Genomic DNA, 14,788 nt, shown 5'->3' on the forward strand with positions numbered 1-14,788 from the left:
AGTGCAGGTGAAAGTCATTCACAAAGTTTTAGACAGTTTGTGCAGTTCTGCTAGAATCATAGTAAAACAGACGTATTAAGGCTGCAACTAAGTACCTATCTGAAAGTGGTAACATTGGTAAAAATGGCTTCTGGGTTACTTACATGAAGCAACTTTTCTTCAATATGTAAAAATAAAATATGAAAAATGATAGAATTAAAGCCCTTAACAAGAACATAAAGACTTGTATATTAACATGCCATTAACACTGAAACACCACAAAACAAACATTGTAACATAGCAGGACGTTCAGACATACAGACATTTGGCAAACACTAATACATTTTAAATAAATAAAAAGAATATAATCAGAAAGAAAAACAAAAATGCATGAATCCCTGATTGCTCCACATGTTCACTATTTCTGTTATATAAAGCAAAATGCATGGAGGGAAATGGAAATGAAATTTTGTGGGAGAAATGACAAGCCACGAATGTCAAGTATTTTTTATTTACACACTACAGGTGCATCAGTCATGCCTGGATTTGGAGAGATACTTGAAGGAGCTTTTGAAAAATAAATGGGAAACCACATTCCTTACAGTTATGACATACCATGTGAACATATACACTGTATAACATTTACTAGTAAAATGATTTAGATGTTAAACTTCATATAAAAACAATACTATGATATTTTAACTGGGATTAATGAGGAGATTATTTTGGAATGGATAACAGAATACACAATCCAAACAAAACTTTATAAATAAAGCATACGCTACAGAAAACAACTATTAAACAAATTTTAAAAATATATTTGACAAAGGCACTAACTATTGGGAATAAATCAACATGTTGTGCTGGATCTCTAATCTAACGTTTGAACTTTTCACCTTCTTTACCGACAGCACTTACGGAATGTAGAGCATACAATTTAATACAATGTCTTTCTTTATTTCACCTATAAAGGTGTTTCACATTCAAAATTTGACTTCAGTTTTAAACATTTATCCACATTTAAAAACTGAACCTAAGGCTGAGAATCTTTTCAATTTTCATCCTCCAGCACTGGACCTGGAGAACTGGAGAACTGCTGTATGTTACCATTAATCTCAACATCTAATATTAATCTCAAATCAACTAGCCATTAAATTTTTTAATAATAATAATAATAAGAAGAAGAAGAAGAAGAATACAAACCCAAACAATAAACTGTACATTCACAGAGTTTAAAAACTAACTACTGCTAGCATGGTCAATTAAAATGACGTTTTCAGGACAAATCTGTAAATTTGTTTGTCTGGAAATGAATTGTGTAAAAACACTAAAAAAAATGTAAGAAAAACATGAACAATCGTGCAGTTGGAATTGATGACCAGCTGATATTACATATGCAGTCAGCATGTTCACATTTTTATTAAAATAATGACCAGTGTGGTATTTAGAATTTTCTGCTAAAGGGTAATGATAAAGATTTCAGTGCTTCATAACTGCATGCTAAACTGAAAAAACCCCATATGAGTTAAACGAGCACTTCAGACTCAGTAAGCTGCTGTCTGTAATGAATTCTGCTATTATGTAAACAGCTACAGTTACTAAGTACTACTTGAAAGCCACGATATATTGCTACCAATAAAACTGAGGTGCTCTGGGGTTCACAAACATGTTATACAAATTCTTAAAAATATCTAATCTAATTTATTTTACATGAGGACCAACTTGTAATTATATAGTTTGAGCATGAATTAATCAAAGGTTATCTCAATTCACCCATACAAGCAAATCAATCATGTAACATGATCACATACGGTTACAGAGCAAAGAAAGTCACTTACACTGTTAATAGCTCATTGGTAGTGGCAGTGCACTGTGATTAGGATGTAACACAGAGTACAGTTGAACTAAGCTAAACTTGTATAGTTTCCACTTAATACCAAACAACTGTTGTAAAAAAAAACAATAAAATCAATGGCAACTGTGGTGTAAAGTTTTAAGGGTCAATAAATATTTCTCACAAGTTTTGCACAAGCAAGTGATCTCAAAAGGCCCGCTGTGAACTCTTCTTACCTAATATTTTTATTTGATAATGAATTCCCAAAGCTAAAACTGGAACATATGCACTTTTGACATAGTGATCAATTCAGTCTTTATTTAAATGCAATCTACTGATATCTGAAGAACATGATCAAAAACAAAACAACAGTGCACAATGCATTTGATAATTTTGATTTAAAAGTTAAAGGTTAGATATACAACTACATACATTGTTAAGCATTTATTTCAGCTTCAAATTTTATGAGTCTGTTTTTTAATTTCATGATTGGAATGTATGAAATCTCTGACCAAAAATATGTGCATTTTCATAGTATATTTTTAAAAATGGTTATATTATGCCTAAGCAACATTCAGTCCTCTCCACTTATGGACTAGAGCTCACTGATGGTATGAAATGTATTGTGGGATAATAGATTCATAAGTGGTATGACACTTAGGCAATGGCTAAAAGTGGTCTTCTGTACATTCAGTTAAACTGGCCCTAAATGTAACACAGAAGCCCGTTTCCTTTAGTAAACAAACCCTGATTCCAGGAATCTCTGCACCTCTTCCCTCTGAGAAAGAATCCAGAAGAGATGATTCTGAAAACATTAAAGGCCCTATCTGCTTTTTCATCAAATCATTGGGGAAGGCATCTTTAACCACCAGCTACTTTTCTGGAAACACCAGGAAGATGTTGTTTTTTATTTTAAAAAAAAAAAAGGGGGGGGGGGGGGGTAGAACAGCATAATACTAGTGTTAAAATTCTAAAATCCATCCACTCTAGGTATGTCTGAGTGTTGCTGGCAGAACCCTTTGGCAGAACTGTTTTGGTGCTGTTTAACATTTGTGCTTCATGGCCAGCTGTAATAAAGACATAGAGAGGTACAGATGGGGAATGGGGGGTGGGGGGATCGGAGGACAGGCACAAAGATAAACGGACACAGAAATAAACAGACAGAAAGTGAGACAAAAAAAATACACAGAGCACAATAGTGAGGTGAGAAAGAGAAAAAAGAAAAGAGGGGAAAAGGAGATGAAAGAGGGGAAGACGTGGTGGAAGGGGAGAGAGGGGGAGGGAGGGAGGGAGAGGGAGAGAGAGAGAGAGAGAGAGAGAGAGAGAGAGAGGGAGAGAAAAAATATATACGTCACTCAGAAAATCAAGCTGCAGCAGATATCTGTGAGTGATGAAGATGGAGCAGAGAAATCCCAACCCACACAAACTCAAACTGAATTACTTTTAATTGCCAAGTAATCACAGACTGTCCGTCAGAACAGGGCAGGTCTCTCCAAAAGAAAACATAGGCAATAACACTAATTTCAGTCTTTCAGTGTTCTGGAGGTCTGTAATTTTCTACATATAGAACTATCAATAGCTCTAGAGACCTTTTTTCCACTGTGTCTCATTCATCTATGAGTTCATTAATCTCATTAATGAGAGCTCTAACAGGCTCAGTGGGAAGCTCATTATAGAAAGGGCACAAGCACCAATCTCATACGCAGCTGGATGGACTGTACTTGCAATGAGCTGGATGAGCTGCCATACACACAATGAACAATTGGGGGCAGCAGAACCAAACACCCACACTCTCTCACACACACACACACACACACACACACAATCAATAACTGCATCCACCAAAACCGAATCTTAGAGGGCAAGCTATATGGGGAAATAATTTATAACTAAAAGGCACAGTCTCATTATTAAAGAAAACCTTCCCTGGACTAATGACTTCTTAAGATTTTGTGTGATCAGTTTCTTGAATTACAATAACAAAACAAAAAAAAAAGATTCTCCCAAACCTCCTCACACTAAATTAATTCACTTTTCACAGTCAGGATACATCAAGCCCATAATGTTTGGCTTGTGCCCTTCTTTCATGGAAAGATATTGTAACTAAATTGGTTAAAATATTTGCAGGAAAAAAGAGGGTACCCAGTGTATGGACATACACAAGAAAATTGATCGTGGCTATAGAAGGGTTTTATGAGTCTTTTTATTTTATGGCAGAAAGCAATCTCCCTCAGGACCTGCCCTTCAGTTTCACTCGACAGGATTCATATGGGGGAACATTAAGTACACTAAAACGTACACTATTCATTTACACCACTATTACACTGACATCCTTTTCATTTATGTGCTCTTTTGTTATAAAACCTGGACATGAACAGATACTTTAAAAAAAAGTTACTTAGGCTACTATGATGTCAGAAGCACTAGTTCCACAAGCAGGTCTTTCAATACAAAAGAACAGGTAGAGACTGATTATTTCTAAAAGTGGCCCAAGGGAGTAACATTTGTTATTTGTTAAAACAGACCAAACATGCATCGACGGTGTTTAATCCCGATAGAAATGCAAAACCAAATTAGGCTAATGTGCTTTTGCTGGTATGTAATTAGTATGGATGGGTACACTTGTGTTGTGTGAGAAAGAAGTGTGACATGGGAGGGCATTTAAACAAACAAACCAATGGTGGGAGGATGTGGAATAAGAAAATAATAACTGAAAAAATAATATTTTTAGCGCTTCCTGTGAGTTTTCAACCTCCTATGCACTTATTCCTCACACTCATTAAAAATATCTTGTAATACAAGTGCTTAAAGTTCAAAAGTTGAAAATAGGATCTTTATTTAGCAGAGTGAATGGGGAATATTTATATCTTCTGTATGACCATGTACTCATTAAAAGTGTAGCAGTTGGAGTTTAGCCATGACCTGAGTTTTATGAGGATGCCAGATAATGGTAAGATCTCATTTTAAGTTAGTGAAAGCCAGTGTGTTATACCTTATGTGCAGTATCAGCGAATTGGTGAGCACTGTTCATCATGTCTCCAGTTTTCTCCTCCACACGACCCAGTCTCTCTCCACGCTCGTTCAGTGCCTGACTGGCCTTCTGCACTGCACTAGTCACGCTGTCAGCTGCAGTATGCAGGATGCTGTTACCTGTGCGCGCACACACACACACACACACACACACACACACACACACACACACACACACACACACACACACACACACACACACACACACACATGCACACACACACGCACACAAAAACACAAAGCGGTAGGATAAATTGAGGAACAGAAAGTGAGATCATTTAGCAGCACCAGGATGAAAACCTCAGCCCTAATAAACCTGTAGGTACAAGTAAAAGATATGTGTTGATATATTTTACATATAAATGTTTCAAACATACTGTGCTGAAGGCTGCCTCACGACCAAGGTCAAACTGTAAAATACTTCACCAAGGCTTCATTGCAAACAACATCTCTGAGCTTTAAAAACTGCACAAAGAAGTATAAAGTATGTAAGTATGTAAAAACTCAGTAACAATGTACAATTTGGCACTGTGCCACATAAGATGGTGTTTAGTTCTTGGCCGTTTCCTTACTTCCTCTCCTTTCAGAGAATGAGCTGATAATGGAAACCAAAGGAGGTGTCTGCACCATATCAACATAGCTGTAATGTTCAGGGGAGACTGCATTTTTCCTCTGACAAGCCCAACCCTGCAGATGTTCCAACTGACAAGCTATATAATTTGGTCTGCTTCCAGGCTGCTACTGCTGTTATACTAACAAAGTGGAAGAGACGGTTCTCCACATGCATTCACTTCAGAACCAGATATCCTGTGCCTTATAGGCATACGAGCGCTGTTTTGTAGAGACACTGGACACTGGTGCACTCCCCTGTTTAAAAAAAAAACAAAACAAATAAAACTCACAGAACACACACAGTGAAATGATCTGTGAGAACAATCGAGAATACTGAAAAAAAGCAGCTTCAGATCAGTTCAGAGAACAATGTGAGTGTTGGATGGCAGCAGATGGGACGATCAGAGAGCTGAAAACACAAAGATTTCATTTAACCCGATATGTGAGGTGGTGTTTCAACACAAAAACCTCTATTCATCGATTCAACATTTTCTAAATGCACGTGTGCTCTGACATTTAAATCAAATGCACAGACAGGTTGCTCTGCATAAAGACATTTTGCATATAAATTAATCATTTACAAAAACTTTGATGTAGACCCTGATCTACAACATAATGGAGAAGGTGACAGGTAGAGAAACAGAGCCATCTTCACAACAATGTAACACAGTGGGAAGCTTTAGCATCGCCTTCAATCAAAGTTAACTTCAATGTATATTTAAACACACACACCTACGGGAAAAAGGTACGCCTTTAGGTTATAGAATATCTTTCAGAAACGTGAAAAGCCTATCCCTTTATTCTGTGTTCAAATGAAAGTTCCTCTCGACCACTTACCTGGATTGAGAGATCTAACACAGTGAAACTAACTGAATATAGTCAATAATTGTATTCATACAATATGCATTAAAAGCACAACTTTTTGACTGTGGCAGCTGCTTAGAGTTTCATTACTTTTCCTATTTAAAATGGCTTAATATCTTTGTATAGAACCACGGCCAAAAGCAGATCAGACACAATTATATAGTCAGGTCCAGAGATATTTAGATGCTACAGTTTAGTTGGCTACAGAGTGGTGTCACTGCCAGTGAAGTAAGCTTTCATTAAGCTAAAAAATATAAATAAAATCAAAAGTGTGGTAAAATGAAAAGAACACACTGGTGAGTTTAGGAACAGAATAAGGTATGGAAGGCCATAAAACAGCTGTGGTGGATGAGAGAAGATTTTTCATCAGAAAGCCTAAACCTGCAGGTATTTTTCATATAGATATAACATAGCCTAGTCTGGCCTATCTTAGCAAAGGTTGGTCTATCTAACACAATAATATGTTAACCTTCTCAGCACAGTCTTCTGTACTGACTTGTGGTCAGACTGGGTGAACCATGTACTTTTTTTTTTTTTTACATAGTTCACGCAGTAATCCGCTCAACAAAAGCTACTGTATAGTCATGGGAAAAAAAACGTACATTTTCCTTTAATTATGTTTTCATTCATCAGGTTCATCACAAATAACATTTGTGTGGTCAAAGTGACGACAAAAACAAAATATTTAGTGATTCAGTAGCATATAGTGTTGGTGCACTTGACTAAAAAAATCTTGTATGTATTCATTTGATATGTATCTATTCTAATTGAACACTGTGTGTTTAAAATAGGAGATTTATTTGACATTTTCTGAGCTAATACTGATATTGTGCACGCCCACAAATATGTTTCTTATGATTGCTCCAGCTGAATAATCTGACCTTTTTGCTAGGCATCCCACAGATAAGATTTTGCTGTGGGTGGAAACTTGAAGAGAAATTTGTTCTTACATCTTTGATGTCCGTGTAACGTGGGCGTAACACACATCACACATGAACTTTCTTACTTTAACAAACTCTAACAGTCAAGGTTTCCTGACAGCCATTCATGAGTAGATCTATTGCTCGCACTAAAAGGATTTTCGAGCAGGTGTATAACGACTGATTTGCACATTAACCTGGGAACAGCTCTTGAAACAGTGAGTTTCAGAGATATTGACATGGTGAATGCTCAGAAAACTGAAGCACGCTGGGAAGCAGGTAGCAGGAGATATGACTACAGCTCAGCACTAGCATCAGACTCCAGCCTCCTAAACAGGAACCAGCCTGTGCAGATTACTTTTTAAATTAAGTCTAAGTGTAATTCCACATAATAACCTGACCCCATAAGGCTGCTGTTTAATTATATCTACTATGGGTCTTGGCTTTTAAGTTTTGTCTCTGGAAAAGTTTCATGCTGTACTAATTCAAGGTCATAACTCATACAAGACCAACAATGACAACAGCTTTGTTTGACTGTCTGACTACAGTACTCAGATTGCTGGAACAGGGAAAAGCAAAAGCGTTTAAATGATAAATTCTTTCAGAACTATGAAATTCTAACCATCTAACATCCGTCTAATGTCCTGAACTTGAACTGCAATTCAAAGGCAAATCTCAGAGTCTTTCTGTCTGCTTACCTGCTTGAAGTAGAACACCTGGATCTGACATAACTGTCTTCCTCATTCTGTTCAAAAAGATCTTGCAACGGAAAATGACTGTATTTACTGATTGATCTTCTGCTACAGAAAACAACAAAGAAAATTTTGATTGAAAATGATTTGGTTATTTATTTTAATATTTTTATGTTAATTCATTTGTTTGTGTTAGCTTTGTGAATTCTCTTAGAGTTTCAATCCAGTTAGTCTAATTTGGGCCATATTTACCAGATTTTCCCTTCTGTTTTTATGCGTTCTCTTCCAATTTAATGACCGATTGAGAGATTGGAGTGATAAGCCACTTGACAAAATCTTTTCAACAGTTACATCCATTGTATATACTGTATAAAACACATGGAAGCACTTATCATGTGAATGTGAAACCGCTTCCTTTATTTTAAATCAATAAATAGTTCACTTGGGAAATTTGGCCCAATGTATTATGTTAAAAAAAAGCATTGGCAGTCCAAAAAATACAGCCTCTCAAAATAATCCTAAATAAATGATATTAAAAATATCAACATTAAAATAAAAAAAAAATTCGAATCCATATTAATTTATTATAGAGATTATTGGCAGAATTCTATTTAATATTCTTTTTAATTAATCTATTTTCTGTGGCTTAGCTTTACATACAGGAATAAACAGCAAATTTCATAAAAGTAGGTACTTTGCACCCCTATGTTTTCAGCTACAATATAAGCATTTCCACAATAGTCCAAATGGATAGAGTCCAAAATAGATCATTTCTATGAGTCATTTGTATCTTGATTATTCAGAGTACAGTCAGCAAAACAAAATGGCTAACAACAATAAACTAAGATCTATAGCTCACTTCTAGCAGAGATGCCTGTTCACAACCAGCCAAGGTTCCAAATGACAATTATGTAATCATCTCATCATTTTCTACCATTCCTCTAATATAAAATCAAAGGATGCTAAAGATGTCTGACCAACAGAAAGCAAAGTAAAGTCATAAGTATGAAAGTATGAAGATGAAGCTTAAAACACTTGAAAGGTTGAAACATGTGATGTGTAAATGTATAATCTTGTACATTATTATGAAATACTAAATACTACAGTAAAATACTAGACTTTTACAAGAAAAGGCAGACCACTGACCAGTTATCTCATCCACAAGGCAGAAGGATTATTCAGATGGCTTCAGTTATAACATAACTGAGTTATCTAAAAATGTTAAAAGCAAGTGCAAAAGGTCAGCCCTATAACATTATTCTAGAGAATATAGTAATTTACTATATTCTTTCCACCTTAACGTTCCCTAGATATGATATCTAGACATTCTGAGATTTTTGTGAAGCCTAACAGGAGTTTAGAAATCAAAGCTTTGCAGACAAAAAAAAAAAATTTAAAAAATGTGCCCCGTATTCAGCAGAACCATTTATAAATTCTAAGATTGTTCCAGAAATCTTTCTTCAGGCTTTAATGATGAAATAACATCAGAATAAAAATGACATCTTGGTGGATCATTTAAATGTTTACCTTTACTTGATAATAAAGTCATACAGCTCTGAGGCAGAGTTCTGCATATCAGCCAAGAATGAAAACGGTCCATGTTCATACTGGGTATTAATAACTCACGTCAGCATCCTTGAAAAGCAATTATGTTCAAACGTAGCATATCCCAACACATCCAAGGTGTAATATCTATTTAAATACTTCAGGCATATTAGGCTCAATATTCTCAGCCTCAGATGATGTGTCCCCCACAGTTTTTGTCCCACACCTGAGCAGCTTCATGATATTTGTTTTGCACTGGTGTGAGACTTAGACTGTAAGGGACAGAATGATTATTTCTTTATTACTGAGTTAAAGCCAAACTTTTGTTTTCTTATGATGTAACGGTGTCTACGGTCTTTTTAATGCAGTAGACTGATGCACTGAAACTCCAAAGCATTATGTAAGCTATCAAAAAGAATTATAAATGTCCAGATTTTCTTAAGTCTCCTCAGTACTGATGTAGCAGCAGGCGTGTGTCTGGTCCAGCTGTGAGTCCTTGCTCTCCAGTGGCCTGCCTTATACTGCTATCCACATTAATCCTATCCCCTCAGTACACCAGAGCTTCTGGGGTAGCTACATTTCCAGCTGTGCTTTAAGAAGTAAAAGGGAACTTAAGCCATTACCATTGGGAATGGGATGAGGACTCCAGAGAACACCAGTTTATGTTAACCCCTCAAACTACATATACATCTATACACTGTCAAACTGAACATTGATATTAAAAGATAACTAATCAACAATTTACTTCAGTGTGACTCTCAGGGGAATAACCATCTACCATCAGTTTTGCAACAACACACAATGAATTTCAAACAAGATCTTTGTATTAACATTTTTATCAGTGTATTATTTGGGTTAATTTCATTCAGACTGCTTTTTCTGACAGAACAAATGACAACATATAACTTTAGAGTTATTTCTCTTTTTAAGCAACTGGATGGAATATTGAGGAGAATATAACTCTAAAGGGCGCAATTTCTTCAATCACCAAAAATGTGAGGTGTAACGAAAAAGGAATTCAAATCTTTTAGCAATTTAGAAATATTTTGTTCCTAGCACAGGATGCTTACAAAAAGAAAAAAGAAAAAAACATCAGAAGAAGCACTCTGGTAGATTGAAAGAAAATGGCATGCAGCAGATCTGTAACAATATTCTATGAGCAACAGATCTGTAGGAATGTATGGTGATGAATGTATGCTATGTTACACTAGCTCACCTCCCAGCAGTTTGGATTGACAGTTGACAAACTCTGGTTTTCTTTCTGCACTGTAGCGCTGGCATGTGTTGTGTAGGACCTGCACAAATATGCACTTGTCACCAGCTGAGCCGGCCACCCACTGGTCAAAAGCGTTCTCAAATGTCAGGTCAAACTCTGGACAATCCTGTGACATGACAGGGATTAAGCAAGAGAATGGCATATAAAACATGTGAAAAGAACAGGAAGATACATAGGAAGTAAACAATAATGACACTTTGTGAATCCAGAGGGAATCCTGAGCACAAGAATGGACAAGCAGGCCAACGCCATGTGACTCACCCTGTTAGGGTCAATGCCGTTCACCTGCCGCAACTGGTCGAGACTCCACTGGGATCTTTTGACAAAAGAAGAAGAGCCCTCAAACTGCTTTACTTTTGTGATAGAGATCTCAGTTGGCTTCTTGTTAGTCACTGAAAAGAGAGGTAAAGAAATGCATATTACCAAGTCCGTGTATGGGTGAACATGATGGTGGAAACTGATGTTACAGGGCTAGAATACATACACTGCTCTCAATGGAGACTCACACGAAGACTAATAACAAAGGAAAACAACTTCTAATTATTATTAATGTCCACATGATCATTGTTGTGTTTTCTGTCTACCTGCTTAATAACTGTATTTCTTAAAGTACTGCACTGATCCACCCACAGACTTAATGGAATAAGTGGAAATCAATTATTTCCATTAAATAATGAAAGAATTCACTGAGTAGTTGGACTACATATACTGTATAAAAAGATCCAATCATATTAATTATTGACCATATGCCTGATGAATTTTGGCTGGCATCCTACAGGAGGGATGGTATATACTTCACCTCTAGTGACAAGTGTACGTCACATGAGACATCATAGTGTTTTGCTAAGATGATGATTAACAAATTAATTATTATACAGCATTAATAAAGATTTTTGGAACTAAAATATATGACTAAAATAAGATATCAGCAAATACATTTTCTTGTTATGATCCAGCACACAACAGGTTTTTCACAGGAGGTTCTGCTTCTGTACTGTTTGTAGAAACATCCATGTCCGTGACTACTTCTTTTCTTTATAATATCTTTTCTGATCCACTTTTTCCATTTCTATCTCCCAACCTTCCATTCAGGTCATCTTCCATCCTTGACACATTTTTTCACCTTCAAAACTACCATGTGGAAGAATGTTTTTCTTTACAGTTACTGGGATTTCAAGGAATTGATGGCATCTACATAGACAAACCCAACCTTAGCCACCATACTGAAAGAGGAAGAGTATCAGTTTCAGAGGTCTCACATTAAACGTTGGACCTTGTAAATGCAGCTTTATAAATGAAGATAATAAAAGAAGTATATTTAAATTTAAAACACTGCATCTGCATAATATATTATATTTTAAAATATGGGATCTGTAATTTAACCTAAATTATTTTTATACAACAACAAACCGTACTTGAGACTCACAGACTTGACGAATATCAATTTGCTCATCTAATAAAAGTGCCAGTGTAGCTAATGAAGACACATGAAATTTCCAACAAAACTGGAAGCGTGTAAGAAGCAGCGAGGATCATCAATCAGGAACATACAGCTTAGAACAGCACACAACAGCCAACTCAGTAAAGTGCTGCATTTGTGAGAACAGCTGATGAGTAGTACCAAGAGACTCACCAAGGGTCACTTAGGGTTGTTAATGATTATTCATTAGATTAAGGCTGATTAATTTTCACAAAGAATTTATTCAGTTACATTATAAAATAACATCTGTTTCTATTAGGCTAATTAAAAAAAAGATTTTTTTAAAATTCTACACAGTCTTCATTAAACTGAAGAAGCAGTGGCACAGTAGACTTGTCTTTACAAAGACAGGAGATGATGCGAATGGGTGGTAATAAGGTGCTGTCCTGAAATATAACAATAAGGATGACAATGTTACTTGCGCATTCCCACAACACCTGCACATGCTGACATGCTCATTTTTTTAACCAAAAAAAAAAACTTTGTGGATTTTTTCTCTGGGATGTTTTAACAGTTCTTTCGGCAATACGTTTACTTAAAGCTACTATGCGATGAATCCAAATTAGCCTAAGCATTTTAAGTTCACATTACATTTACAACATTTAGCAGACATCTTTATCCAGACTGACTTACATATTTTTTTTTATTTCAATTTATACAACTGAGCAATTGGTAGACCTGGGATTTGAACCCCTGACCTTCCAATCATCAGTCCAACACCATAGCCAATGAGCTACCACATCCCATTAAAGTGCTTGATCTTTTATAATCACATTCAATAATCAAGAAAGCAATGAACAAGAAGTAAGTATGAGGCTTACAATTCTACTGAATTTTAAACACAGCTACAGTGAGTGTTTCAAAGAGGAGAAAAGAATATTTGTTCCCATACTATGGTACCATTACATTTCCCACACTGTGAACAGACAAATTGAAGACATCATTCCTTGTGAACACTGAAACAATACAACTTGACACCTCTTTTGGACGTAACAAAACAAAGCTTGGTGTGTGAGCTGTTTTCTAGAACAGCTGCAAGTCCATCTAAAGGACAGCAAATAAATTTCTTCGCAAAAACTCCTTTGGATCAAATCCAAAACCAAAGAAACAGCATTTGAAGAACATTGAATATGTTGTGCATCACTGAAGAAGTACAGGCGTTTTGTTTTCTCCTTTTGAAAGCTTCAACAGCTTTGACTGACAAATGTGTCGTTGCCATATTTCACAGATTTGCTGTTAATCACAATTTTGTGGCCAGCTCAGTTTCAATATGATCTGCTGCCAATATCCAAAAGACAGTTATATAACGGCCAAATAACATGGGAGGTATGATTCAAAACATCTTTTAATATCCATGTGAGATATGACACTTGTGAATTCATTTGGAAGAATATTTGATTGAATACTCAATCAAGGTCCTTCACTATATAACACTCAACAGATCAGTGAAGCACATATGAGTTTAGATTAACATCTCTCACAAACACTACAGCAGATCAGCCATACAGCTGTTTCCTCTTACAGGGCTTTAAACCACACATCTTCGTTTCCCTTTCAGTAGTCATTACACTGTCTCCAAAAGACAGTACCTTAGAAGCAATACATTTTTGCATAGTCACAGTTAATGAGGCTCCAGTATGAATAACACCACTGATGGGTGGCAAAACTCTCTCTATAAGTTCTTAAGACATCCCAAAATCTAAAATGAGAGCTACTGGTGATAGAGCTGGTTTAATTTGCTGGGGCTTCCATGTGAATGTGGGCCAGCAGTTCTGACTGACAGAAGAATAACTTCATTACAATACCCAACTAAAACCCTAAAATCCAGTAAAGCTCTGAGCTTCTCCAGCTGCTCTCACTCTGGCACAATGCAATGCACATTCAGGAAACACGACAAAACTTCTCCTAAAATTACTGAGAACTTGCACACGGTTCCAGAATTAGAAATTATTTATGTCAAAAGCAAGGCTTTACCACGTTATTAAAAAGTTAATGTAATTGGAGCAATGTAAATCAACAACAACAATAAATGCATTCTACTTATTTTACTGAAAAACCTATTATTAAAAAACACGGTATAATTTACACTCTATATATAATTGAAAATGATTGCATTTGCATAGTAATTTGCATTCTAAAAATTTCATTTACTGATCAGTATATAACATCTATTCATGGTTTATTATCATTTATTGAGATTCTGATTTTGCATAATGATAGCAATGTACTCTTGAATTATTCTGCCATACATAAAGAAGACAGGATGTTTATGATAGGCAGTAAAGCTTAATGGTGCAAACGTTTTTGCACCTCAGAGGGGGACGAACAGACACCAGCAGGGTATTAAGGGTTAGTCTCAGTTGAACACCTGTGGATAGACAGGAGGTGGAACATACCAGTTATTTCACCAAAATGCCTCATACTACTACTTCTGTGCTCTAGGAGACTAATTGGACAGGTAGGTCTTCAGTCTGTTTCAACACTGGAGTGGATCTAACATTCATCAGTGTGAAAGAGAATCTTAAAATCTGCCATCACCTTTGTGTACACTGAATC

At 36.0% G+C, this 14,788-nt stretch overlaps 1 protein-coding gene across 2 annotated transcripts in view; it reads right to left on the reverse strand.

The window, feature by feature from the left end:
- Positions 1-471: 471 nt before the first annotated feature.
- stxbp6 (syntaxin binding protein 6 (amisyn)) overlaps positions 472-14,788 on the reverse strand; it is a 43,726-nt gene continuing 29,409 nt past the window's right edge. Inside the window, exons 3-7 of one of the 2 annotated variants that reach the window (XM_060879435.1) lie at positions 11,014-11,144; positions 10,693-10,858; positions 7,938-8,039; positions 4,806-4,963; positions 472-2,880 (exon numbers count right to left, since the gene is read on the reverse strand). In XM_060879435.1, the coding sequence (XP_060735418.1) occupies positions 2,857-2,880; positions 4,806-4,963; positions 7,938-8,039; positions 10,693-10,858; positions 11,014-11,144 (581 nt within the window). In that variant the 3' untranslated portion in view covers positions 472-2,856. The remainder of the gene's footprint in view (positions 2,881-4,805; positions 4,964-7,937; positions 8,040-10,692; positions 10,859-11,013; positions 11,145-14,788) is intronic. The other variant, XM_060879434.1, reaches the window with a different exon arrangement.

Source organism: Tachysurus vachellii, chromosome 10 (genome assembly GCF_030014155.1).
Source record: "Tachysurus vachellii isolate PV-2020 chromosome 10, HZAU_Pvac_v1, whole genome shotgun sequence".
Taxonomy (NCBI): Eukaryota; Metazoa; Chordata; class Actinopteri; order Siluriformes; family Bagridae; genus Tachysurus; species Tachysurus vachellii.